Consider the following 27,035-nt stretch of genomic DNA (forward strand, 5'->3'; position numbering starts at 1 on the left):
ACAAACTTTTGTTTTTTGTAAATGCATTTCTAATTATTTTTGAATCAACATTGCAAGCAGGCTTTGGGTATTGGGTATTGCCGTTAGAACAAACAGCATTGATGAATGCTTGATGAGCCTTAGTTTATCAGCACATCACAATCAATAGTCCAAGGAAATTTCAAAGTCAGACACATGCATATTATACGAATGCAATGTGTCTTATTGCCTATTGTTTTCTAAAGGATGGCTGTTTTGTTCTCGCGCTTCAGTTTTATCTTGGGAGTCAGGGCCATGTTTGTTTGGCACGGACGAGAAGGAGTTTGGTTTTGCAAATGTTTTCTAGGTTTGTGGCTCCATCAGCCGTTGCCTTGAAATGACTTTAGCCTCAACAGGGATTGGTGTTTAATGCTCCGGCTAACATCTAGCAGCTTTGTAACAGCTGGGGGCAAAACTGTCACAGCTACTTTCGCTAATGATGTAGTTGGAGTTGTCATCTGGGATTTGTCATCAGGGATTTCGGGGAACTCGGAGTTCCATAAATGCCTAACGCATGCTGATAATATCAGCATTAAAATATATAGCGTGGAGAATATTTCTGTACGTCCGTCCGTCCGTCCGTCCGTCCTTCCGTCCATCCGTCCTGTTTCCTTTGCTCACAGCTTTTTCTCAGAGCGAGCTGTAATGTTGTGAAATGTCTGGTTGTGACCTTAAGAGAGTCATACTTACCCCCTGACCTACCTGTGCGCTCCGGCCTGTCCACCTCAGGACGCAGGGCCAAGGTCGAGGCGCGCATAGCGTTGAAATGCTAACACAGGACTATGCAAAAGAACATGGATTGAGCTGGCGAGAGACTAATGCATCTTTAGTAATGTAGTCCAAAGGTAGCATTCGTTAAAAGTAGGCTATATATCTGGAACGAACCAAAAGAAAAAGCAGCTGGTGTTTACATTCTGAAACATGTCACAAATTGTAGTATTTCCGGTGACCATCTGTGCATAATCATATCTTGATTTGGCTGCCTTCATCCTAGAGCCAGAATGTGGGCAGAGCAGATCACTGCCGGCCACACGCTTCCTGGCCACAGCTTTTTCAAACTCCTCCCCTGCTAAAAAAAAACATTTTCATGTGAAGGACCCCCAAATGTAAACTGAACTGTATGTCTTTGGCTGCTGATACCCATCTGAAAAGATGTTGTGCCAGAGAACAAGATTAGTGCTGTCAAAACATTTCAAAATTATTAATTATCATTAAGAATGTTTCCAAAAATCTTGGAAATAGCAGATCTACAAGCTCACTACGAATCACATTGTGATGTGTTGTTCAAATTGCCAAAGTATTGTATACAATAGGGTTAAACTGATTTTGATGCTGTATTATTTTGCTGGGGACGCCCTGCAAACCCCCTCAAGGACCCCTGGGGGTCCCCGGACCCCACTTTCAGAACAACTGGAGAGCACGGTACACATAAGAATAGCTTCTTCCCACACTCCATCACTCCATTGATAACTAACCCAACCCATGTGACTAGTCATTGCATGTCCTCGGGGCAATGCCTGTCAATCACAGTCGCACATACTGTACCCACAGCTATGTCCATTGAGCAATACTTTATTTAATGCATTTCTCATGGCTTGAATTCAATGGCAGTGGCATGGATTCTGAATCCGATTCTGATCCCATCCATAGAACTTTGAGCTCATTTTTGACACAAATGTAGTATACACATGCTTCCTCTGTGAAAGCGTGTGAAAATAGCAGATTTACGTCATGGATTTATGACGCACTGTGACGCATTGTAAGCTTATGTTGGATATTTTCACTTGTTTGAGTCCCCGGGGAGACAATTTCTCTTTTGGGTCTCTCTGGGAAACACTGCTTTATGTAACGACTAGGTAGGATTCTACAAATGTGCTGCCTCGCAGAATTTAGAAAATGTTTCAATACCATACAACATTAAAGCTACTATCAGTAAGTCGTATGTCCGTTGATTCACTCTCCTGATAGAGAGAGGTCATTTCAATGACGTCCAGACTACTCTAAAGTGTTGGTTGCATTGCCTGCGCCTAATAACTTTAGACATTGTCAAGCAGTTGGTGTCCTCCCAATAGCAGGGTCAAACTTTCTCAGTTAATCTCCAACCAGCACGTGCAATGTGCTAGTTTTAGAGTATATGAATTAACATACATACTGGTGGCTTAACATACAGTATTATCTTACTGACACTATGCAGCGCTAACAAGCAAAAGACTGTTCAATGTGTTTATTATAGCACTGAGCCAGGCCCTAAATCAAAATTAGTCCCAGAGTGTGATGCGTCTCTACGTACCCGCTTTGCATTAATGTGAAATAATCCTGCATGACTTCCGTTTGGTGTACATTTATAGTGTGTGAACAAATGGCAATATGTTTAAATAAAAACACTTATTAACACAGTTGTTATGTGTGTATCAGACCATACCATATACTGCAGTGTGATTTTGTACTGTATGAAATATATTAGCTTAATTAACCACCATGGAGCATAGCAATGCATCCCCATGGATATGTCCATGTCCGGTCAATGTACTGTACATTGTACAGTATGTCCAGAAGAAATAATAGGCACGACAACACAGCTTGCAGATCAGCGATTTTCGTCAAAGATGTGTGCATTTAAGTGGTGCATTTAAGTGGCTTACACAGATTTGATGTAATCACTTTTTGGAGACTTTTCAATCTGGTCATGTGAAATGTAATGATATAAACACACATCCCCTACAATAAACCATAAACCTACAATTGCTAGGTTGTATTTGTGTGTGGTTCATCTTTAAACTAGAAACTGCATTGAATAATGGGGCAGCTATAAAAGGATTCCCTTCCTGTATGACATTTTTCCGTCTGCTAATAGTTGTCAATTCTTTAATTATTGTATCCGGTAACGTTCCATGAGTGAAGCGATGGCTCACCAGTGTTCATTCAACTGGTCTATAGAAAGCAGCCGACCCACTCACGCGGACACGCGATACCGTCAACATTATTATACCAGTACAAACAACAGCAATACAGCACAAATTACATCCTGTCCTTTTGCTCTGAAGACATCCTTTTGGGGGGGGGGGGTTGGGCGGGGTGTAAGTGGGGGAGATTCTAACTCAATGTGATGGTTTAGACAAGGCTTGGCTGGGGTTGGAGCAGTGCGCCGTTGCTCCAAGCGGGCCCCGCGCGGTTCGGGCTGAGGCAGAAGATTTCCCCCTGGCCCTTCACAGACATACATGCCCCCCCATCTCATCCTACACCCCCTTTGCAACCGCTGTGGTCCCGATGACAGGCGATTCTCCTCTTTACTTTGGTCGAGGCCAGATCTGACAAGCTCTCCAGCCATGCAGGGTCACATTCTGCTGCGCACGGAACAGAAATGTAGCCGGCAAAAGAGAAACCATGCTTGTCAGCGCTGGAAGGAGACGTCGTATTGATGTAATGACCCCCCCGGTGCATTTCGCCTCCAAGACTGTTCAGGGGTGAGGCAGCCGTGGAAAACATTGAGAATCTATTACATGCTGAATCATTTTACTGCCCCACTCCTAAAGGCCATAAACTATCTCCCTTGTCTATGGCCTCACGTTCCGCTTAGGTATTTGTAATTGTGTGGGTTTTTTGATGACTTACTAGGCCACACTAGCGCCACAATTGTCCGGCTGATCTGTCCACGCGGAGCCAAACCGCGCTGTGAACATATCTCGAGGACATAAAAAGTCTTGGCGCTTTTGCTGAGCTTGTTGTGCTGCTTGTTTTATGTTCCGAGTCTGGCAGGAGGAAAGAGATCTCATTTCTGGTCACTTGCCTCTAGGTTCAGCCCGTGGCTTAACATTGTCTAAACAATGGGTACGTATGACATTTCCCCATGAGATGGCCAGGCTGTTAAAATCTGACCCTGCGCTGTTTCGATGCTTTATGTTTCACATAGTTTGTATTTCACCGGGTTATATGGCTCCCCCCTCCATTAAGTTCACACTCAGACCCCCGTTGGCTATTAAAACATCTCTACAGCCTCCATGTGGGAGCACTACTAAGGTGTTCCTTGTTTATGAAATAGAATTTAGCCTTGCAAGTCGGTACGGTATGAAGTCAGCAGCCAGCCAGCCAATGTCACAGTCAATGTCTACTTTCTTTCTTTAAAAAAAAACAAATGCTGCTTATTTTCTCTGCGTCAATAGACCATAATGCTTCTTCTATGTTTACACCGCCTGAGGGGTGGCACATTTCTGTTTCAGATGTCACCTCTGTTTATGCTTTGGAAGATTAACTGAGGGGCGATGTTGTTGTTTTCATCTGTTGTTTTTCTGTCATCATGGGGTTTTCACCGCCGTCCAGACCCACAGGACACATTTGTTTTCAATTGTTTGAACAACCGGTGGCAAGCAGCAGCTACTCAGTCATAACTGATCTGTTTCATTTCCTGCGTTCCTTTTGTTCAGTCAGGCTTTGGTTGCATTAGGGCGAAGCGCTGACAAAACCCATGTTCAGCGTGACCGTCATCCATGCTCACGAGGACTAGGAATTTGTGTTCTCTATCTCTAGGGGTGATACTTAACCCATTCTGACCTGAGATCAGATTCATATGAGGTTTCCGCCGGACACACACTGGTCTGATGAACCCATTCTGACCTGAGATCAGATTCTAAAAATGTCAGTCGCTCTTCGATTTTTCAAAAATAGCAGACCTACAAGCTCGTATCGCGCCACTCGGTGGCGCGATATGAGCTTGTAGATCTGCTATTTTTAAATAGCTAAAGCATAACATGATGCCGACACCAAAATGGGTGCCCGTTCAGAATGGGTTAAAATGGTGAATGACTTCATCACATCATCCATATATAGCAGCAAAATGCATATACTGTACTCTGTAGTACACGTATCGTTGCTGTCGGGTTGAAACCTTGTATATCCATAAATGTTACTGTTCAGGAAATGGAAAAAGGAACCGGTATTCCCAATGTGACTAAATAACGTACTGTAGGTATTATTTGCTGTTGTTAGTTACTCATTTTCATTGGTTAAATATATCAGGCGTAATTACAGTAGCCTAACCACTTTAACTTTTAAAAACTTTAGTACATGTACAACCTCACAACATTGTGAGCTTGTAGATCGGCTATTGTTGCTACCTCTGCAGAGATACAAGGTTTCTTCTCGACAGCTTGTGGCTCTCAGCCTTTTCTGGATCAGGGCCCCGTTTGAAAATCTCTTCAAAGTCCATAGATCTGGCATGGCCACACTAATATCACTGCATCGATATTAGTCTGGAATCTCTGTGTGGAACCTGCATTTCAAGGAGTATAATAATTATGTGAATATCATTCTGTTGATGATTGTGCTGTATCTCGGGCTTGAAAATGAGGGCATGCCCCTCGACTGTACCACGAGTTGAAATAAAGGTTATGATGATGATGATTTATTTATTATTTTAACACATTCTGTACGGGAACCCGTTTTGGTGTTGGCATTATGTTATGCTTTAGCTATTTAAAAATAGCAGATCTACTATTTTTGAAAAATCGACGAACGACTGACATTTTTAGAATCTGATCTCAGGTCAGAATGGGTTAATCAGACCAGTGTGTGTCCAGTGGAAACCTCGTATGAATCTGATCTCAGGTCAGAATGGGTTAATGCCTCTGGTGATAAACCTGCCCCATATTTTCATACTGATTGGTCCCTCACTACTTCATACTGATTGGTCCCTCACTTCTTCGGAGGGAGTTAAATCCAATCACAACTGAGCGGTGCCAGACCAAATTATATATTATTATCATTACCCTTATTATTATTATTATTATTATCATTATTACAATGTCAGATTGGTCTGGTTTCCAGGCTACTAAGTGGTCTGATGGGTGGGCGGCATGCATTTTCAGAGCATGTTTATTTTAATGATCAATCAATCCATTGTGTTCTGCCTCGGATCAATTGAACTAACTTATCGCGTATCACAATGAAAACAAACATTTCCCACCAATGATACCCGGCCCCGCACTGATTATACTAATGCACGCACGCACGCACGCACGCACGCACGCACGCATACACACACACACTCTACAGTATTATGGTGGAAGGTTCTACTAGCATCAGCATATAATATTGCTCCTGTACGTTCTCATATCATTTCTGTACGCGATGGTCAGTTGTCAGCGTTTTTTTTTCCACTGATACAATAATGTGACTTTGTGCAGCTGCAGAAGCATGACCGTGAAGACGAGGACGTTCCCTCCAAGTGGAGAACCGAGGAGGAAATGGCTGCTGAAGCTTCAGAACTGAGAAAACTGCTCAACTAAGCACACCTGGTAAATTATTATTATTATTTTTTTACTAGAAGGATAGCTGATGATGATAATAATAATAATAAAGATACTGTATTACATCATTATTACATTAAAGGTGCACTAAGTGTTTTTCTTTAGTTAAAATAGCCTATATGTTTCCTTATAGCATGAGGCAGCTGTTTCGTTAGCGTGAGGCAGCTTGATGTATACAAGTACACCCCCTGGACATGACACTAGTAGCGTACTGTATGTCGCAGAGACTTAGCCCAATCCAACCCTTGATATGCTGAGTGCCAAGCAGGGAGGCACTGGGTCCCCACCGGGTACAGTCTTTGGTATATGACCCCAAACTTCCAGTCTCAGGGCGAACACTCTGACCACAAGCTGGCCACTGAGCTGGCATTTCAATCATTGCTTTAGTGCCTTAGTGTTTCTTCAGTAACACTAAGGGGTCTCCCTGTCTCTCCTGCTCTCTCTCTCTCTCTTTCACTTGTGACCAAATCAAGCTGCCTTTGTGGGTGAAATCAAATTGAGTAATTATTTTTGTATTCATTCACTGGCTCATTGTGTTTATTGTAATTTATTTTATGAATGTATGCCTTTCTGTGTTCAGGATCGCGTTCTGCAGATAGCCCAGCATCCCTCCTTGTTTGAATGCCATCTGGACGCTTCATTGAATTCAGTGTAACATGTGACGTTCATATTCAATGGTGAGGCTTTTATTTGTTTTGGTGTCCTGAATATTTCTTACATTTACTGTATATTTGTCAATAAAATGACAGAGAGAGAGGAAAAAATGAATTGGTACTGTACTGGATTTTACAATAATGTTATTAATGTATCCTAGCACTTGTATAGGACTTCATTGTCTAAGAGGACAGTACAGTAAGCGTGTACAAATGTAACCAAAATGTTCCATTTGCACACGCTCAGCGTTAACCGAGAGGAGCTACGCTAGCCTTTTCCTCTGTAAGCCATGGTCACAGCAGAGTTTAATGTGTGGTATAGTGTAGGTAGCGTTAACCGAGAGGAGCTATGCTAGCCTTTTCCTCTGTAAGCCATGGTCACAGCAGAGTTTAATGTGTGGTATAGTGTAGGTAGCGTTAACCGAGAGGAGCTACGCTAGCCTTTTCCTCTGTAAGCCATGGTCACAGCAGAGTTTAATGTGTGGTAGTGATTCTCTCAGCACACCGTGGTTAACCCATTACTACCGGGAAAGAGGGTTAACACGGCGTGGTAATGAACTGTATGTGGGTGATAAACACGAGCAGCTGTGCTGGGATCAGATTTACTGTGCTGTTGGTGACAGTCCATGAAAAAAAGCAGATAGACACTTAGTGGTGTTTGCAAGAGCTGATCGAACGCCATCTGTATAAATACAACATTTGGTTGAATAAATGTAAAATATTCGATACAATATTTATAGACTTGACGTGTCTTAGGTTGAAATCTGAAAATTATTGAAGAAGATACAGTACTCATTTGAATGGTGTTAAACCACAGTTACTACAGAACAAACATATTTACTTGATTCATTCGATTCACATCTGCCTACTTTCAGCATCCCGTGTGTGTGTGTGTGTGTGTGTGTGTGTGTGTGTGTGTGTGTGTGTGTGTGTTGTGTGTGTATCATATCAGTATTTTTTATATAGTGGCAGTATTTTAATCACAGTGAATCACACTGTCACTATAGAAATTATACTTTTCCACATGAAACCGCCATCAGTTCAGTTTTTATGCTTTTTTCATTCTTGAAGAATGAACAGCATAAAGGTCCCCACACACCGAGCACGATTTTCGGATTTTCCGAGTTTTCCGAAAAACGCGTCCAGGCAGTGTGCAACCACCTTAAGAGTTTACTATCACTTTAAGTCAGCATTCCATTATGAATGAAACATTAACTTGGAAAATGGATCCCTAGATGTTATGCTGGATAAATACAATTCTATTTAATCAACTCCCGCCTATTTTTTACAATGGGCAATAAGCGAACAACTCTGCCTGCTGAAATACAATGCTATGGTTCTCGGTGGTAATCAAGCCATAAAAGGTGCCATGAATTTTAAACAATGTTACTACTAAGCATGAGAGATTCTTACAGGGCAGTAATTCAGACACTTTGGTGGAGAGAAATCCAACAAGCTGTGTGTGCTGTGCAATAATGGCTGCCTGCTCAAATAAGGTAAAACTATTTCCTCATCTCGGTTCCTACGACCAAGACCATGCTCAAATGAATCTTCAAGCCAATCACAACTCACGGTAATGTGAAATAATTAGCATTTGCATATTGCACTACTAGGATATTATTAAAACATAGCACATATAATTAGCAATTGTAGGCGCAATGTTGTTCTCGCTTGAATTCCAATTAAAACATGTCTGCTTTTATTAAATGGTCGAGTCCCGAACACGCTTTATTTACCAAAGAAGGGGACTTTAATTATGTTGCTGCCTGGGCTGTAAGGCTTATGGACTGCATAGTGTTCACACCACCATGGACTGCAAAAGGCTTCTGCAGTCTTCCAATGAATCAATTGCGGATTGGACACAACCCTTTGGGATTGGTTTCGGAGACCTTCTAGAAGTGATTAATGTGTTTATACTTCAAAAGAAAGTGAGCACTGCCAAAAGATAGATTATTTTTTTCATGAAACCATTATTACAATTTTCATAATCAAAATTGTTTCCAATTATTTTGGAAAATGAAATAGACATAATTGTACAGCTGAAAAGTATTCCATTCCAAGACAGTTTGGATAGGCCTTTTTATTATATATTCTTTTTATAATTTTAAATAACCTTTTTTATGGATTGATGTCTATATCCCCAATGACATATTTTATTTTCTTCCACATTCAGGACCATTTCACATGGAACTAGAAACCCTTTTAATTATAATGATTAATTTTATAGCGACTGTCAGCTGCTCCACTGCAATCACTGGCTAGAGAGAATACAGCAAAGTGAAGCATCATCCATGCCCTACAAAGACACAGCAAGAAGCCAATTAGCACTCCAAGTGAATTCCTCTCTGGAAAAACAAAGCAAATTTCTTCATTTCTCCCGCCAGTTGAATACCCAGGTAATCGTATAAGGGCCAAACCGAAGATTCACAATTATTATTATGTGTGCATATGTGTCTTTATGAGACAATGCAACACTGCAGGTTTGCTAAATGTAGCACAGGGTTTAGTAAGTCCAACCTTCTTGCAGTGGATAAACGGGTTGAGCCATCACTTATCAGGTTCGATATCACACACAGTCAGCGATGTAGTGGAGGCTGATGCAGTCCTCAAATGTCCTTTGGGACCTCACCCAATATCTATACTCATAATCTTTGCATTCCTTCTCTTTTTGCATGCTTGTGCAATCCTTTGCGAAGTGGCATGCTTCTCCTCAAGGTAAGTGTCAGAAATGGAAAGAGAGATGTTAAAAGAGAAGATGGGGGAGAAATTGAGGTAGGGATAGAGTGAAAGCAAAAGTGGGTTGAAGAGAAAGGGAGGGAGGGAGAGTGGGTGGAAGGGAAGGGAAGGGAAGGCAAGGCAAGGCAAGGCAGGCAAGGCAAGGCAAGGCAAGGCAAGGCAAGGCAAGGCAAGGCAAGGCAAGGCAAGGGAAGGGGGGTAGAGAAAGAAAATAACAAATAGAGGGAGTGGGGGAAAGTAGAAGTAGGAGGCTGATACTGACCATGACATTGACTAGCCATGATACTGACATGATATCCAATGGACCAGAAATAAAGACAGATATACGCGTTTGCAGTCAAAGCGATTATGGCAGCCAAAATGGACCAAAAACGTGCTGGGTCAGCAGCAGTATATAGGGTAACAGCCACCCGCATCAAAATCATGCTCCTAAATAGCACTCCACCATAAACACAGAAATCATACTCGTAAATGTATTAAACTAGGAGGTGAAGGTGCATTTCAGAAGGTGTTTTTCCTCGCCTTATTTTTGGGACCGGCTGTGCACCCGGTGTGATATGTGCACTTAGTTGGTGGGGGCAACTAAAGTGACATTATTAGATGTGTCACATCACACATCACAACACACAACAGCAAGGTTTTATGCTGCTGTTTAAAATGTCAGGACATACTTTATAGGCTAGGCCTTTTCAGGGAGGGGTCAGAATATATTATGGACTTAGATCAGGGGTAGCCTGGTAGGCAAGCTTTATTATCAGAAGAGCCATTTTTGGCCCAAAAACGTATTACAATTCTATCTGGAGCCGCAAAATATGTTTGCTTTAATTATTATTTTTCAGCATTGGTGGTGAAAACAAACAAAGATGTCTTATCATGAATACATGTACTCGTATCTTCTATTTTCCTTCATTAAATTTGATTCTTATTTTTATCAACATTGTTTTGCAATATCAAAATGAAAGAATAACTTTATGCCTACTACAAATGCAATAATAAACTAGAACTGCACTCTGTCGAGTGCATACTTGCTTGTTGCACACTAGTTGGCCATTTATGGCCTACTAGTGTGCAAGTACTTTCGACCGCTACAAACTGTCGACCAATTACATATACATTATACTATGTATATGTAATTTGTAAGTTGATTAGCGGTATACTGTGGTTACTTTACGCTGTATACGCAGTCCCAGCCGTCCCGCCACTTTTGATGCGTATGGACCGTCCCAGCAAATTGTGCCTGATACGGCAGTGGTGCAGATTACATACATGTATACTATACACAGGAGCATTACCTTTAATCCTCCCAACACTAAAACATATCGTCATTACGTCACCATCGAAAACCAATTACACTCTGGCATTGGGTCCTTTAATCCACATATTTCTTACGTCACCATGTAATCTGGTCCCAGCAAATCAGGCACAATTTGCTGGGACGGTGCATACGCATCAAAAGTGGCGGGTTGGCTGGGACGGTGCATACGAGCCGGGCGAAACTATTACTTGCGCGCTCTGCTTGCGCAAGTAATTATGATTAATTACCGTAGCAACTGGGAGCCACGGAAGAGGGCCTACTGTATAAGAGCCACATGTGGCTCTAGAGCCGCAGGTTGCCTACCCCTGACTTAGATGGTTATTCGTCTCGACTGCTCATAACATCTCTTATCTGAAAACAATAGTTGGCTGACTGAAACACAGCCACATGGTATCTACTATTGGTCTACTATTCTGTGCATTAGGCCTATCAAAAGCATCATCAAAGTGGATTTTGCTATCTTTCTTGCACAAAAGGCGGACAATTCAAGGACAATCATTATCCACATTAAACAACTGAACCATTTTTCCCCCCTACATTAAGCTCATATGAACTTTGCAAACACGCTGTTACTTTATTAAAGTCTGGTGAACTATAATCCCAATGTGACATGTTAAGTCCTCTATCTTCTGAGAAGTGCTGAGGCAACCACATTCTATTCAGAGGAGGTAGCGGGCAGGTTCTTATCTAGCACAGTCTAAGCCTGTTTCTGCCCTGCACTCTACATTCCAAATGATCAGAAGGTCAGCAGGGGGAATGAGGTGCTTGCACTAATATTAAACCATTTAACTGGGTTCAGTAAGCCTTAAAATTAACTTTATATACTTTTTTCATTATCAATTAAGTCAATACCTACCTTTGCGTAATCCATTATAATAATTAAACAAGTAACTTTATTTATTACGGCTCAGTCGAGCGTCCATAATGAGCACAAGACTACCACCCAACAATCCATGCTATTGAACACTCTTGAAAACATATTGAACCAATGGCATGTTTAATACATGCCAAAGTGCTTCGGCGAAAATCTCCTAACTGCATCATTAAACTATCAGTCATATCAGCTCTACCCATTTAGCCATGTTTTTTTTTTTTTTTTTTTTTTTATAAATCAGTGCTATTGAACACCTTTTAGGTCTGTGTGTTGGTTAAAAAAATATTGAACCAAGATATTTAAAAGCATTTCGACAAAAACCTAATAACTCCACCTGAGCTGGATGTTTTGGGGGTTTATTTTCCTGAAAAATGAACATTTCTTAGTTAGGTGTTTTTTTTTCTTCAAACAGCTGAACTGTGTGTCTTACTGTACTACTGTTTACATTTATGACCAAAAGTATGCAATCAATCAGTGATACTGACATGATAATGACATCATACTTACAGTACCATGATTGTAGTGGCCTGGACAACCGGTCTAGTCCACCCACGACAGACAGACAGACAGACAGACAGACAGACAGACAGACAGACAGACAGACAGACAGACAGACAGACAGACAGACAGACAGACAGACAGACAGACAGACAGACAGACAGACAGACAGACAGACAGACAGACAATGTTTTCAACCTGCATCGTTCCTGACTTGCTTAAATGATAATATAAAAAGTAGACGAAATACACAAAATACAAAATAGAATAAAATCCACTTGACATTAAGTAAATTACACCCAACTCATATACAGTATATTGACCAAGAGCATAACATTTTGTTATTTAGCTATTGAAAATAAAGGAATAATACAATTTCTTAATATTTATTTTCTGGACATGTCTTATTATGTAACTGTTTGTTTGGTCGTCCGTGCTGTGCTCCAGGAAGTGCCATGTATTCTCAGTGCGCACATCTTGAAGAAGGCCTCTCTGACTTTGTCAAAGACACTCCATCTCACTGAGATGTCTCTACAGCAGGTTCACATGGGGTTACATATTTACAGGGAAATGTCATTATCAGCGATATGCCAAGGGAGCCTCCTCATGAATGTGTGTAGTAAAGGAAAGGTAATTCCATCTGCAGCCTGCTGGAGTCTGTGACCGTGGCAAGGGAGGGAAGGAGAAGGAATGTGATTTGAACCTGGGTGATATCACTGATCATTTATCACTTCAGTGCCTCTGTGGCTCTGGGTTCAGCGCAGAAGGTTGCATATTTCCAGGTTGTTCCACCAATAGCCACCCCCCCTCCCCCCCCCCCCCCCCCCTTTCCGCCCCTCTACTCCCACATCCCCAGAAGAGGGGCTTGTGAAAGAGCTTGCAATTTGGCTTGTATAAGAACGGATGGGGAGGGAATAGAAAAAGGGGAGAGTGGAAGACCACCCCCACCTCCTGCGCGTTCTCCTATAAATAGAGACTGTGCATGCATGACAGACGGAGCGAAACCTGGACGATACCATCGACATCTGGTCCGCTGAACCCCGTCCACATGGACCTGTGTGCATGTTTTTCATTACCTTCCCCTCTGCCACCCGTGTACTTGTGCACTGGAGAGAGAAATGTGAGAGTTTCGCCACAAGTCCCACACATGCAGCTGTGATCATGGAACAACTTAAAACCTATATATTTTTGTAGTATGTCAAAGAGTGAAAACAGCAGACGTGCAATCCCACAACGCGTCACAAGACGATGCGTTGTGAGTAGATCTGCAATTTCCCCCTGGACAGTATACGTTTTAACAGCGGAAGAACAGCGGTAACTCTGGGTGATACAAATATCCTAGTGGCGTTCCCGCTGTCATTACCTATGTCTTCATATAGGTGGTATGGAGGCTAAACAAAGCAACACAATTAATTTGATTGGCTATCGCCGGACGATGTCGTCCAAAGATAAATATCTTCATGTTTTCCGGCTCTTCGCCTGATATCGCCAGTAGTTGCCGGATCCCATAGACAAATAACGCACTTCCGGAAAATACGTCAGGCTGTCCCCCGCTTTTAAAATACACCGTTAGCCAATGATGTCACGCCCAGAGTTATTGCTGAATGAGTGAAAGGCCTTTACATCCCATGTGTCCACCCTGCTGCGTTACTTAATGTGGCATAGATTTATTTTTAACTTCATACAACGCAGGTAATCTGTGTCCACCTGGTTCATATTTAATTAATAATTACAATGTATATTCAGTATTCAACTGCACCCACACTAGAGTACAGATCATAAATAGAATGACAGATTAGTGGCATGTGAATAATTAAATCCAAGGTCAAAGATGGCATTAAACTGTTTACCTCTGCTAACCATGCAATTGATTAATGGACTAAAACAAATGCTATCAGCGCTGTATTATCCATTGCATTTAAGACAATGTGGACCTTGGCACAAGAGAAACACACATACGGTAGGCCTACTGGAGGTGTAAAGATTACACTTTGGCCAGAAAGTCAATGACAGTAGCAGAGCTTGCCAAATGACTGTCCAGAGATAAATCTATATGAACTGATTAAAGGGGTATTTCTCAGGGAAAATAGCTGATAATGTTGGTGAACAGCATAGCTGAGCATGTCTGAACTACGGACACCACGTGTCATTTAATTATTTTGTGAGAGTAATCTTTCAAGCCCTGAAATGAGAATATAGTGTTACTTTGGAAGAATCAATTTAACTAATGGGTGAAATATTACTAAGAGTGAAATACGACAGTTTGGCTATTACTACAGTTTGCTTTTAATGTGTTCCAGGACTGCAGCATGGATCTCAAAATCAATTTCTCTGTAGTAAAAAATTGGCAATCAAACTTGAATGATCAAAATTTGCATTGCAGGACTACACATGCCTAGTGCAGAGAATAATAGCTATTCAATGGTTTCCGTTGTTATTGAAATTATTTCGCGCCATCTCACCAGAGAGAGAGAGAGGGGGAGAGGGAGAGAGAGAGAGAGAGAGAGAGAGAGGGGGGGGGGGGGGGGGGGGGGGTGGGGGGGAGTGAGGGAGAGAGAGAGAGAGAGAGAGAGAGAGAAAGGCAGATGGAGGATGCTAACATTCACATTCCCCTGAAGACTGGGAGCAACCTAATTTTCATTCAGATAGAAAGAAGTATTAAGGGCTGTTCTTTGTGTCTCTCCCATCCTTAAACCCCCAACCCCCCCCCCCCCCCACCCCCCCCCCCCCCTCTCCCCCTCTCTCTCTCAGGTTCTGTCTCTGTCTGTCTTTCTCTCACTTTCTATCTCTCTCTCCCTCTCTCTCTTCTTTCTCCCCCACTCTCTTTTCCCATCTCACACTAGAGGGGGACCATGTGCACTGATCGCAGAGATGGTTTCAGGGGCTCACTGCCATTTCCCTCAGTAAGCCCAAGACAACATCACGCATCACATTATCTCTGTTATTCCCCTGTTTGTGCCTCCATGGCTGATTTGCCTGCAAATGAATGTTTGGGAAAGGGATTTTGAGATATCCGTTGACACCTAGGCATGTCACACAAAATGGAATACCTTAGCTATGACATCTTACTGTGTACCGCATGTTTTCTTTTCATTATAAGAGTCTGCATGTCCATTTAGTTATACTACTAAAATAGTTTAATATATTGCAATTTTTTAGAGGAACATGCAAACGATTTTGACTGGTGGCTCAGCCATAAGGGAGCGTGCCATTCTTTATGTAAATACAGTAGGCCAACTGTACACTGTAATTACAACTTTCCCAAATCCTATTCTCAGTTGACCAGGCACCTAGGGGTTAATACTTGGTCCCCTCATTTTCCCCTAGAAGTCTACACCAAATGAAATGATCTGCTGAAAATAGCCAATCTACAAGCTCACAACTTGTCACAACTTGGCAGCGTGTTGTGAGCTCAGATATTTTCACTGGAAATAGACCATGGTGAGAATAGGTAGGCTACACTAGAGTTCATGTGGTTGAATGTGGCTCAACACCTATCTCACTGTAGACCTCTATAACTTCTGATTTCCAGCCGTGCATGCATGTGTGCATGTTTTGATAGCTGAGACTCTCAGCTATCAAAACACGCACGCACGCATGCACACACGCACATGGACACGCACATGCACACGCGCACGCAAACACCATGAAAAATGATCTGTAAATATTAGATGCCTTTTCTTACTGAACCGTTGCATTAAATTGTGCTCAGAGCTATGTTAGGCTTGGCTGCCTGAACCGGACCAACTGCAGGTCTTCCTGATGCATAAACATGGAATCATCCCATTCCATGTGGTATAGGAGCAGAAGCCCATTTCACAGGATATATAAGACTGAAAGGTCAAGGATTTAAGGCAGTGCATTTCTGGATCTGGGACTTTTTTTTCAATTTCACTGAGGTCACTCATGTCAATCAGCAAACCGGGCCAACCCCCCCCCCCCACCCCCATTGTGTGTACGCCCTCTTTTCCGGCTGCATCTTAAATCATCAAAACACGGAGAACAGTATTCTCTCTCTCTCTCTCTCTCTCTCTCTCTCTCTCTCTCTCTCTCTCTCTCTCTCTCTGTCGGATATTGTTTACCTCCATCTTAGCAATGGCTAACGATGTTGAGAGGTGTGGCAATCGGTTTCTGTCGAATCAGGAACTACTGCCTTTGTGTCTGTACCGTACCCTCGTTTAACTTTGCAGCTGCACTGTAATCCCACAGCTGAATAACTTACAGACAAGCATGGCAACGGCCTATGCCTTCCAGTGACACCTTGGCGCAGCGGTAATAGACTAATATATGGGAATATGTGCAACAGTGACTGTATGAAATGGTAGAGGGAGAAAAGGAAAAGGCTGTTCCATTACAGAGCTCGTAATCCCTCAGTATGCAGCGCTACTAGGCTGCACTCCAGCAATGATTCCGGATGCAGCGTGTAATTTTCAGGTGTGACATTTATTTGATATGTTTTGTATTTTAAATACAAGTTTGCATAATGACTGTGGGATGTATGGATAATGTTATTCATTACAATCCCATTATTTTTGGATGTTTCAGAACGTGGCTTTTCTTAATCAGATGCACCCACACAGCGACAACACTGAGGTGTTTCGTTGTTAATTAGAGCTTAATAAAAAAAAGCCACAGAAAGAAGCTTATCGCAATTCCTCTCTGTTCTGACGCTCGTCTTTCTGCCCCCCGCCAACCCCCGCTCTGGCACTAATTTTCAATATCTAACTCACATTGACTCACAGTCACAATAACATCTTCAATGGCTGCATGCAGGTAGCCTGATCAGCCAGGCTAGCATGCAGGGACACGCATGCAAATGACGTGCTGTGGTCATTATCAATATTGGATTGGGTTGATGTCCATTCATACTTGATCCTTCATTGTAGTTTCCATCACAACCATTGTTTGTTGTGGTCATGCACACGGCGCTGTATTAAGTGCCGCATGCTCTCAGGCCCGGGAATGAAGTCTCTTAAAAAGGATTTATTCCAAAGCACTCTGCATGCGATAATCAATTTGATGTTGTATAAAGGTCATTTGATCCTCTTTTAAACAAATGGAGAACTCTGATTAATATTTCATGCATGCATTGATTCTCCGTGACCTTTACATTGAAGGGAGGGTCAATTATCTTAAGCAGAAAATAGCGAATGAAAGCATTCCCCTCTCCCCTATTAATGTTTTAACTGCCACATTCATCATGGTTATGGTGGGAGGAGGGGGGAAAGAATACACAGCGCAAAGTATATTGTTTTCTCCGACCGCATGCGTCGATTTGTTTACTCTATAGTGTTTCTGCATTGCTCCTCACTGAGATAATTAAACGGGGCATGTCAAGAGGGGATTTATATTGCCAAAAAAAGATTAGTGTATCGTCTGTGGGGGTTTGGTTTGCTGGGGGGACGACGACGACAATATCCATACCTCCATACTTTTGATACCCCTCCTCTGGTCATTTGTTATTATAGCCGGTGGGGTCTGGTCAAACTGAATTATATACATGCAGTCACATGTCCTTATGGGAGATCTAGAGGTACAGTGTCAGATATGTTTGAAATGTGTGTTTCGACGATCAGTGTTGGGCAAGATTACTTAGGGGAGTAAGATTACTTAGATTAATTTAAGGTTACTTATTGCTCCTTTAAAAAGTAATACTATTAGATTATTACTTTACGTATCAAGAAGAGTAGATATTAGTATTACATATTATATTACTTTTATTGTTACTGTTTTTATTTTTATTGTTCCATATTGGAACAATTAATATCCTTACAGAAGGAGTAAAAAATTATCCAAACAGCAAAAGTAATAAACACATTGAAGATAGCCGATCTACAAGCTCTAACGCGGGCGAGGCCCAACACGAGGCACAACACGACGCCCACGTCGTGTTGTGAGCTTGCAGTTTGGCTATTTCTGGTGCGTGACCCCGTCGTACGACAAAGTATAAATTTGGCTTTAGATGTCAGTTGAATACTTCACAGACCGTGGTTGAAAGCAATTAGCCTATGATGCCCGCACAAAACTACAATGGCTCTTTGACTGACAAAAATGTAAACGTGTTGAAAGTATAATAATTAAGCATGTGTACATGGTTGCGTTTTTGAGCCACACACGGAGGAACACGGATCGGTGCCAGACGACGCCAGACCTGCAAGTAGCGTATAGTATACTATACAAGTATACATCAGAAATTTGCACGATGGCGCATGTGTAAAACGCAGATCTACAAGCCAACATCCTGTACAGTGTTGATAGCTTGAAAATCTGTTATTCTTTAGCATGTGACAACCTTCTACTCTGCTGTTTATATGCAGTACTCCAAGGATCTGCAGCTGACACAGACAGACACACCGCGGCGCCGGCACTGCGGCACATAGACAGCGAAGAGAGAACACTTTTATCTCGGTCAGAAACATCAGTAATATGTAATAATATAGGCCTATTACTGTTTTGGCAGCTGTAATAAGTTACACTACTGCGTAAATTATAACGTGTTACTGCCCAACACTGATGACGATTTAGTTATTGAATATAATATCTATGTTAACTAGTACATTTACACTGGCATCCCTATTTTGGGGTGAAATTGTCAAGATTTGTCAAGATTTTTAAATAAACGAATGATTTCTAAAATAATGGAAATAGCCGATCAATATCGTGACACGTTGTGAGCTTGTATATCTGTTATTTTTTGCAATTTTGTCGTACAAAGGCTAGGGCTCAAGAGGTTAAGAAAATGTCAAGATGAATAAAACATCTGAGTTGTTTGAGAACATCTGAAGCGGAACACACAGTTGGGAGATTGAAATGATAAAGAACAAATATCAGTCTACACTACAGTATGCTAATGATTTCACTGAAATGATAAAGAACAAATATCAGTCTACACTACAGTATGCTAATGATTTCACAGCCATAAAGGTTTTTCCCCTCCTTTGTTCGAAAATATGTTTGCAGATTGTAAGGTATATTGATATTCTGTCAAACATAGGGAAGTTTTGTCTATTTGCCATTCTTTTAACACTATAGGGCTGTATTTTGCGTGTCTTAAGTACCAGGTCTTATTACTTAACTTAAGACCTGGAGGCGTGATCAATGCCATTTGGCTATTCTGAGTGGCCAAACAGCATTGACCACACCTCCAGGTCTTAAGTGAAGTAATAAGACCTGGTACTTAAGACACGCATAATACTGCCCTTTAAAGTGTTTGTACACAAAACATACTCTTCCAAATGGCATAATGGTAAAAATTCCAGCTTTGGATTAAAGCATGTGGTGTGTGTTATTTGAGACAATGTCACAGAGGTGACTTTGCTTCCTATGATCAACAGGGTTCCATGCTGTATCTGTAGTGTTACATGTCCTGATCACTGTGCTCTCTATCTGCTCTTCTTCACTGATGCACTTTGTCCTTTGTTGGAACGTATCGTTGCGACCATAGGTCACAGATTACTATGATAACCTGCAAAACCAGTCAGTCAGTCGGTCCGTCAGTCAGTCAGTCCGTCAGTCCGTCCGTCACGCCACCATATATGGCCGTCAGTCCTTCACGCCTCGTGACACGCTCCATAAATGGCCGTCTCCATATATGAAGATCACGACACTGACCTCATCAAAGTCGAACCCTGGATCATCACCTAGATCTGCATATACAGTATGGAGCCGGCCAGCACCCCTCATCTGTCCTCAAACCCTTAGATCTCCATATATGGAGCTGACCTGTTCTGACATTACATGTTGATCCACCCCCACCTGTCCTTCCTCTTCGATTTAGGCATTTAGCATAGCTAAATGAAAATCCAGAGCGACTTACATTAAGCAATAACAAAAAGCATGGCATGGCACGTATATAAAAAGTAGTTATCATGAAACATGTGTAAGCTAAGAACGTTACAGTGTATAATGAAACTACTATACTATATTATACTATACATATGTACTATAAAGTGCTATGACTACATAAAATGCTGCTGTCTACGTAACATGCTATAAGTCTGTATAAAATGCTACTAATTCTAATTCTAATTCTACATAAAGTGCTATCTAATGGGCTAGGCCCTAGCCCCTTAGATAGCACTTTATGTAGACTTATGTAGACATGGCCCGTAGCACTTTCCCTAGCGGCTAGGGCAAGTGCTACCATGATGGAGTCTGAAAAGGTGGGTTTTCAGACTACGGCGGAAGATTGGGAGTGAGGGTTTGTAGGGTTCGATCATACTTGTAAGATATGGGGGAGCCATGCCTTTGGTTGCTTTGAATGCCAGCATCAGAGTTTTGTATTCTGTGCAGGCAGTGACCGGGAGCCAATGGAGGGAGCGGAGAAGGGGGGAGACGTGTGAGAATTTTGGCTGGTTGAAGACCATGCGAGCTGCGGCATTTTGTATCAGTTGGAGAGGCTTAAAGGGACACTTCACCCTTTTTGCAAAAAAATATATGTTAATGACGTTTAGAAGCTTTAGAACACTTTCCTGGAGATCTTTATGTGTGTAATATGTGGTTTTAGATATTTTAGATTGTAGCAGTGAGCCTGTTGTCTCTGATGTCATGGACACTGGGCTCACTTCCTTCCTGGACTACATGTTGTCTCAGTAAGACAGCTCTCCCCCTATCCACAAGGAGGAGCAGTGCACCAAAGAATTATGGGAATTGTAGTCCAGGAAGGTAGTGAGACCAGTGTCCATGACATCAGAGACAACAGGCTCACTGCTACAATCTAAAATAACTAAAACCACATATTACACACATAAATACCCCCAGGAAAGTGATCTAAAGCTTCTAAACGTCATTAACATATATTTTTTTGCAAAAAGGGTGAAGTGTCCCTTTAAGTGCACATGCCGGTAGGCCAGTAAGGAGGGAGTTACAATAGTCAAGTTTTGACAAGGCTGTTGTCTGGATTAGGAGCTGGGCTGATTCCTGGGTGAGGAACGGTCTAACTCGTCGTATGTTATAGTGTAAACCTACAGGATCGAGTGACAGTTGTGACAGCCGCAGAACCAACAGAATTGGCTCTCTCTGCCTTGTGTGTTCTTGGGGGATTGCAGGCACTGAGAGGTCTCTAGGACTATGGTTTGCCTCCTGCCTAGGGTCCTCCTACATCATTCATTCATTCATTCATTCATTCATTCATTAATTCATTCATTCACGTCATGCTATCAGTCCCCAGGTAAGCAATTAAGTCTGCAGACCATAGAATAGCCTCGTATTTGTCAAGCCAAAGCATTTACTGGTAGTAATTCCACATAATGGGCAACTAAGGAGCTGCATTCTGTTCATACCATCTTAATGCAGTTCATCATAAATAGAAATGCAACAATAATAACTGCCAACCGGCTGAAGACAATTTGCAGAATTACAGCAACACATTTCATACAGGAAGTGAAAACCAATCATTGCCACATTTGTGCATTCAGAAGTCCATTTAGTGCAACAAAACATGTAAATTATGATAATCTATACGTTATTTTAACAGCAATAATTTGCATTTTAATGTCCACAATTTTTTATGTAACATGTCTTAAATATTATGTTCAGGCAGAGACACATTTCTGGCTTGTTAACGTCAGTAATTGCTCATAACTGTAGTGAGTATAGCGTCATCGCCCATAAGGGTTCTCCTGGGTATCACACTTGTAATGTGGCAGATGAATTAAAAACATCTCACCCAGTCTCATGGTGTGGGAGATGATTAGTGGTCTGTCACAGAGGGGAAGCAGCTAGCAGCTCTGTTGCAGTAGTGGCCGGAGACTACCTCCATTACACGCTACACAAATCCTGAGTGTTAGCTCTGAGAGCAAATGGACCCTTTCGGGTCCAGGTAATTACATTTGTGACATTCTTTGACATTCTTTTTTTTTCCCCAAAAAAGTATATGCAAAGGAAATATTCGCACATCCACTTTGTTCAGATGCAGGTACGCTGGACAGTGACAACTGAAGCAATCATGAAATTGCTTCTGAAATTGACATTGTCAATGTCAAGAGCAAGAGCAGTGTGCAGGATTTTTGTTCAGGGAATACTTATTTCACCCCCAAAAAAGTGTTAAAAAAGGGGGGGGGAAAGTAATTGACAAAACGCGACCTCCTCACGCATTACATGGACAATATCAGACACCAAGGACGTTGTGCCTTTTCAATAAAACTAACATGGTCAAACATGGAGATTTAATTTACAATGGGTTTAGGGCACATGTCTGATGAAATTAATAATATCAAATATCTAAATACTGAGTCGAGCAACTTAAAAACTGGGACGTGCTCACAAAAGCAGAGTAGATGTTAAACATATGAAAGTGAAATACCCCTTTAACACTTTACAATATACTCAGTGGTGGAAATTAAGTAGCCTACTTGCATGTCTTACTTAAAGGACCACTTCACCACTTTTCAACCTATCTTCATATAATAGGTCCTCACTAATAATCATGATAAAATGGTGCAATTCTTCGATGGGGAATACAAGCTAATAGAAACTGCAGGCTTTCTAGTCCTGAAAAGTTGCAATGCGAACATGGAAGCCATCGTTCTCACGATAATGAAAATCTAAACATTTTTGTAAAAGAATCTTGTTTAAAAAAATTATCTGCCTAATGATGATGTCACTGGAAGACGGTTTCTAAACTGCCCACAGCCCTCCTATGAGAGACAGACTGAACAGTGCCATTTTATAATGATTATTAGTGAGGATCTATTATATGAAGATGGGTTGAAAAGTGGTGAAGTGGTCCTTTAAGTAAAAGTATTAATTCAGAAATATACTGTAAAATATACTGTTATTGGTATAAGTCCGTAATTCAATTTACTTGAGTAAAAGTAAAAAAGGTTATTATTTTGTAACCAAATGTACTTGAATTACCAAAAGCAGAAAGTACCCTACTGATTGTGCAGAAGGTCCAATTTCACAAGTTGTCAAATGTATAAAATCTTTTGAAAATAGCAGACCAACAAGCTCTCAATGCGTCATATGAGCTTGTAGATTAGCTATTTTCAAATGGCTGAAATGTATAGAGCCTACTGTAGGGCTGAAATGGTTTATGTTTTGTAATAATAATCTAAATCTACAAAGTAACGAGTAAACTAAAGTTTTCAAATAATTGTAGTGGAGTAAAAGTACAATATTTTGTAGAAGTAAAGTAAAACTAAGTACTGAAAATTGGAAATTCTCCAGTAAAGTAAAAGTACCTCAACATTGTCCTTAAGTACAGAACTTAAGTAACTTAAGTAAATGTTACTTTCCACCGCTGAATATAACCATGACTTTGTCCAAATTGATTGATATGTTTTGTTACTTCCAAAAGTTATGAATGTGCTTCCAGCAGCAGTGACTTTGAACTGCTTGAATGCGGCAAATATTAATATATAAATCTTTCTGTTGAAGCTATCTTTCCAAATTAATTTGCAAGTGGCTGTGCAGTGTTGCTTTTGTAAGTGTAAAATATTTCTAGACTATACAGTAGGTTGTGTAATTATTGCCAAATACTTGGCATGTTTTATCCAAGAGTTTGGCAAAGTCATTTGAAAACTGAAAACGAATTAATGTGCAAATGCCCCCCCTTGGCCTATACCCTTTAAAAGAAAAGGTCTGTCAATGACATAAGGTTGTCAAAAAGCAACTGCCCACAGGCACATTCTGTACGTATTTCTGTAAGTAAGAATGCAAATACTTTGTCTTAATATGCACAATGATATATATATTGCAGTTCCGTGGATTTTTTAAATTGAACTATAGGCCTATGGCTATGTTATGTAATTAATATACCTTAGAGTTAGTTAGTTAGTTAAATAATAATAATAAAGCCCCCCCCCCCCCCCCCTTCTGTTTAATCTAGAACTGGAGGTCTAGAACTTGGGGTCATGTGATCAGTGACATCACGTCGGTGTACGCTGCACACCTATATGAAAAACGACATACTATAGTATATTGTATTTCATGGTTTCGATGACATACTATAGTATTCCGTTTCTCATGATTTTCTTTTTTTATCGTCGAGAACCATGAAAAACTACATAGGCTACTATGGCTAGTATGATTTTTCACGATATTCATCCTTTTTTATCGTTTATATTTTTGTAGTTTTTTTCTCTGCAAATACTACTGTACTGTCATCGCTAGATGCTAGATGTATGAAAGGGTTTGTTTACATCTTGCCCCAATGCATTTCCAATGGAAGTCACATGGTTTGACACAACATTTGTGTTGTACGGCTTTCGGCTGTGTTTCGACTGCCCCCCACCCCCTCATACAACAAAAATGTTGTGTCAAACCATGTGACTCCCATTGGAAATGAATTGCGAGCTTGCATCAGTAAATAAGTCTCATGCATCAGCTATACATCAGTCTGTTGTAAAGGTGTGAGTCAGGCCTAAGGCAGCCCCTGTGTTGTATTGCCAAACAAACAAACAAACAAACAATAAGCAGGTGAACACATTGAGCAGTACACAGTCAAAATGTGAAATACACTCTACAAAGTTGAATACTAATCAGGAACTACATCTCTTATAAGAATAGGGCAAGTTCCTACTTACAGACAATGCTGTCGGCTCAACAAGAAATGGTGAAATGAGGGATTTCAGAGCACACACATAGTATGACGCCCTGAGGGCGAGGTCCGCCTGGGTGTACCCACGCATCCGCCCAGACTGCTGGGCGAGCGCTGGCGCTTTGGCATGGGGGGTCAGGTCATATGGAATGTCAGAACAGGTCAGCTCCATATATGCAGATCTAAGGGTGGCAGTGGTCGCAGTGTCTTGAGTGTACAGGGTTTGATGAGGGCCCAGATAGGGCCGGTCCAGAATTTTCGGGCCTGTTGATCGAACTCTAGTTTTCGCCGGCTGCACTAATAACTTTGGGAGTTAACGTATAGAGTTTGAATGTTTTTATTATATACTTTTACTCTCCCCCACTAATCGGACCACGGCGAATCGAATGGTGTCCGGTATAGGTCTTTTATTTTTATTTTTCGATCTTTGCAAAGTGTCATGTCCTCCATTCCCCCTGGAACATAATTTCAGATAGCAAGGTGATGGCCCGGGCTTTGCAAAGCATTTTCTGTGTTTTAGTGCATTATGTAACGCGTCAATCTGTATTTACAGGACACACAAACAGGCCAGGGACACAGGTCGCTCTCGCTCACTGGGAGGTCAGGAGACACGGCCACGGGGACAATGAGTGAATCAAATATTATGTGTGGGTGGCAGCTCTCTCTCTCTCTCTCTCTCTCTCTCTCTCTCACACACACACACACACACACACACACACACACACACACACACACACACACACACACACACACACACACACACACACACACACACACACACACACACACACACACACACACACACTAGCCCAAGGCCCTTTCCATATGACTGACTATGAATGCCTGTTTAAATTATTCTAGATATTTTAATTAAGTCTTCTGCACAACTTGTTTGCTCCCCCTACTGGTGACTTGTGGATGTGGCTTGGCTTGCTCAGAAGATGAGAGGCTTGTGTCTGTTTCATTATAATCTGGTGGTTTTCCCTCTAATGTGGCAGAGGTCAAATATAAACTGCTGCCCGTCATTTATCCGTGTTGCAACTACTTGAATATTGACCCAAAATGACCCCCTTTTCCCCTAAATGTATTTTTGAGGCATGTGGACTTATGATACAGTATGCAATAATAGTATTGCGACTGGAAACACAGGGTAGGGAGAGGTGATCAAATTCAACTCATTTTCAGGCCCCTGGCGTTGTTGAAATAGTCGATTAGTCTAGCTGTATTATATTGTGAAACTTGCCATAACATGAAGATAGATGCATCACTTAAATCCTCATTATCCTTGCCAATATTCAAGAAACATCTAAAGAAATATCTTATTTCTTCCTCACTGTAGTTTACATGATTTGGTTTGATGTGTTATATTTTCTCTTGTGTTTTTGTTGTTGTATTGTTTATTCCCCTTTATTGCACAGCTGCTCCCTTTGACAAATTGTAGTCTTTTGTATTGTTCTTTAATACTGAACTTTTAATCTGTTTAATTTATGACCTCTTCCATACAGGAAAGGATTCCAAATAAGCCAGTTGGCTTCTTCCTTTCCCTGCACAGTATTTTTGTTCTTTGTTATGTATTGTCTATTTTAACTATGTGCTTAATAAATAAACTAAACTAAACTATATATAGGGGAACAACAACAGAAGTGTGTTTTTCTGCGCAGCGCCATTTGCCTTTCTAGCCATTATAAAGAGTGTAATTCATGTTTTAAAAAGGATGGATTACGTTGGAAAAACCCAAGCGTGCGTGCGTGCGTGCGTGCGTGCGTGCGTGCGTGCGTGCGTGCGTGCGTGCATGCGTGCGTGCGTGCGTGCGTGCGTGCGTGCGTGCGCACGCGGGTGGGTGTTTGGTGGGGGGACACTAAACAAAACAAAAAAAGGAGCGCTGTATCCCTGACTATATAATGTGAGAAAGAGCAAACTAGACTAAAACAGTTACCACCAATACTGCTCAGATTCAACAGTCTGATCCGTGGTGAGATTACTCATCGAGCTCCCCTTGGAGTAAACAGAACAGACAACACAGATGCCTCATCATGATTGAACCCCACCTGTTATCCCCATCCATATTTCTGTGCAGTTGGGTGCAAAACTTTAAAGG

At 41.5% G+C, this 27,035-nt stretch overlaps 1 protein-coding gene across 1 annotated transcript in view; it reads left to right on the top strand.

Moving 5' to 3' along the window:
* fhit (fragile histidine triad diadenosine triphosphatase) overlaps window positions 1-27,035 on the top strand; it is a 368,579-nt gene that overhangs the window by 331,541 nt on the left and 10,003 nt on the right. Inside the window, exon 8 of the mRNA XM_083771365.1 lies at window positions 6,198-6,308. Coding sequence (XP_083627491.1) covers window positions 6,198-6,299 — 102 coding nt within the window. The 3' untranslated portion in view covers window positions 6,300-6,308. The remainder of the gene's footprint in view (window positions 1-6,197; window positions 6,309-27,035) is intronic.

Source organism: Protomyctophum parallelum (genome assembly GCF_964188405.1).
Source record: "Protomyctophum parallelum genome assembly, chromosome: 8".
NCBI lineage: Eukaryota > Metazoa > Chordata > Actinopteri > Myctophiformes > Myctophidae > Protomyctophum > Protomyctophum parallelum.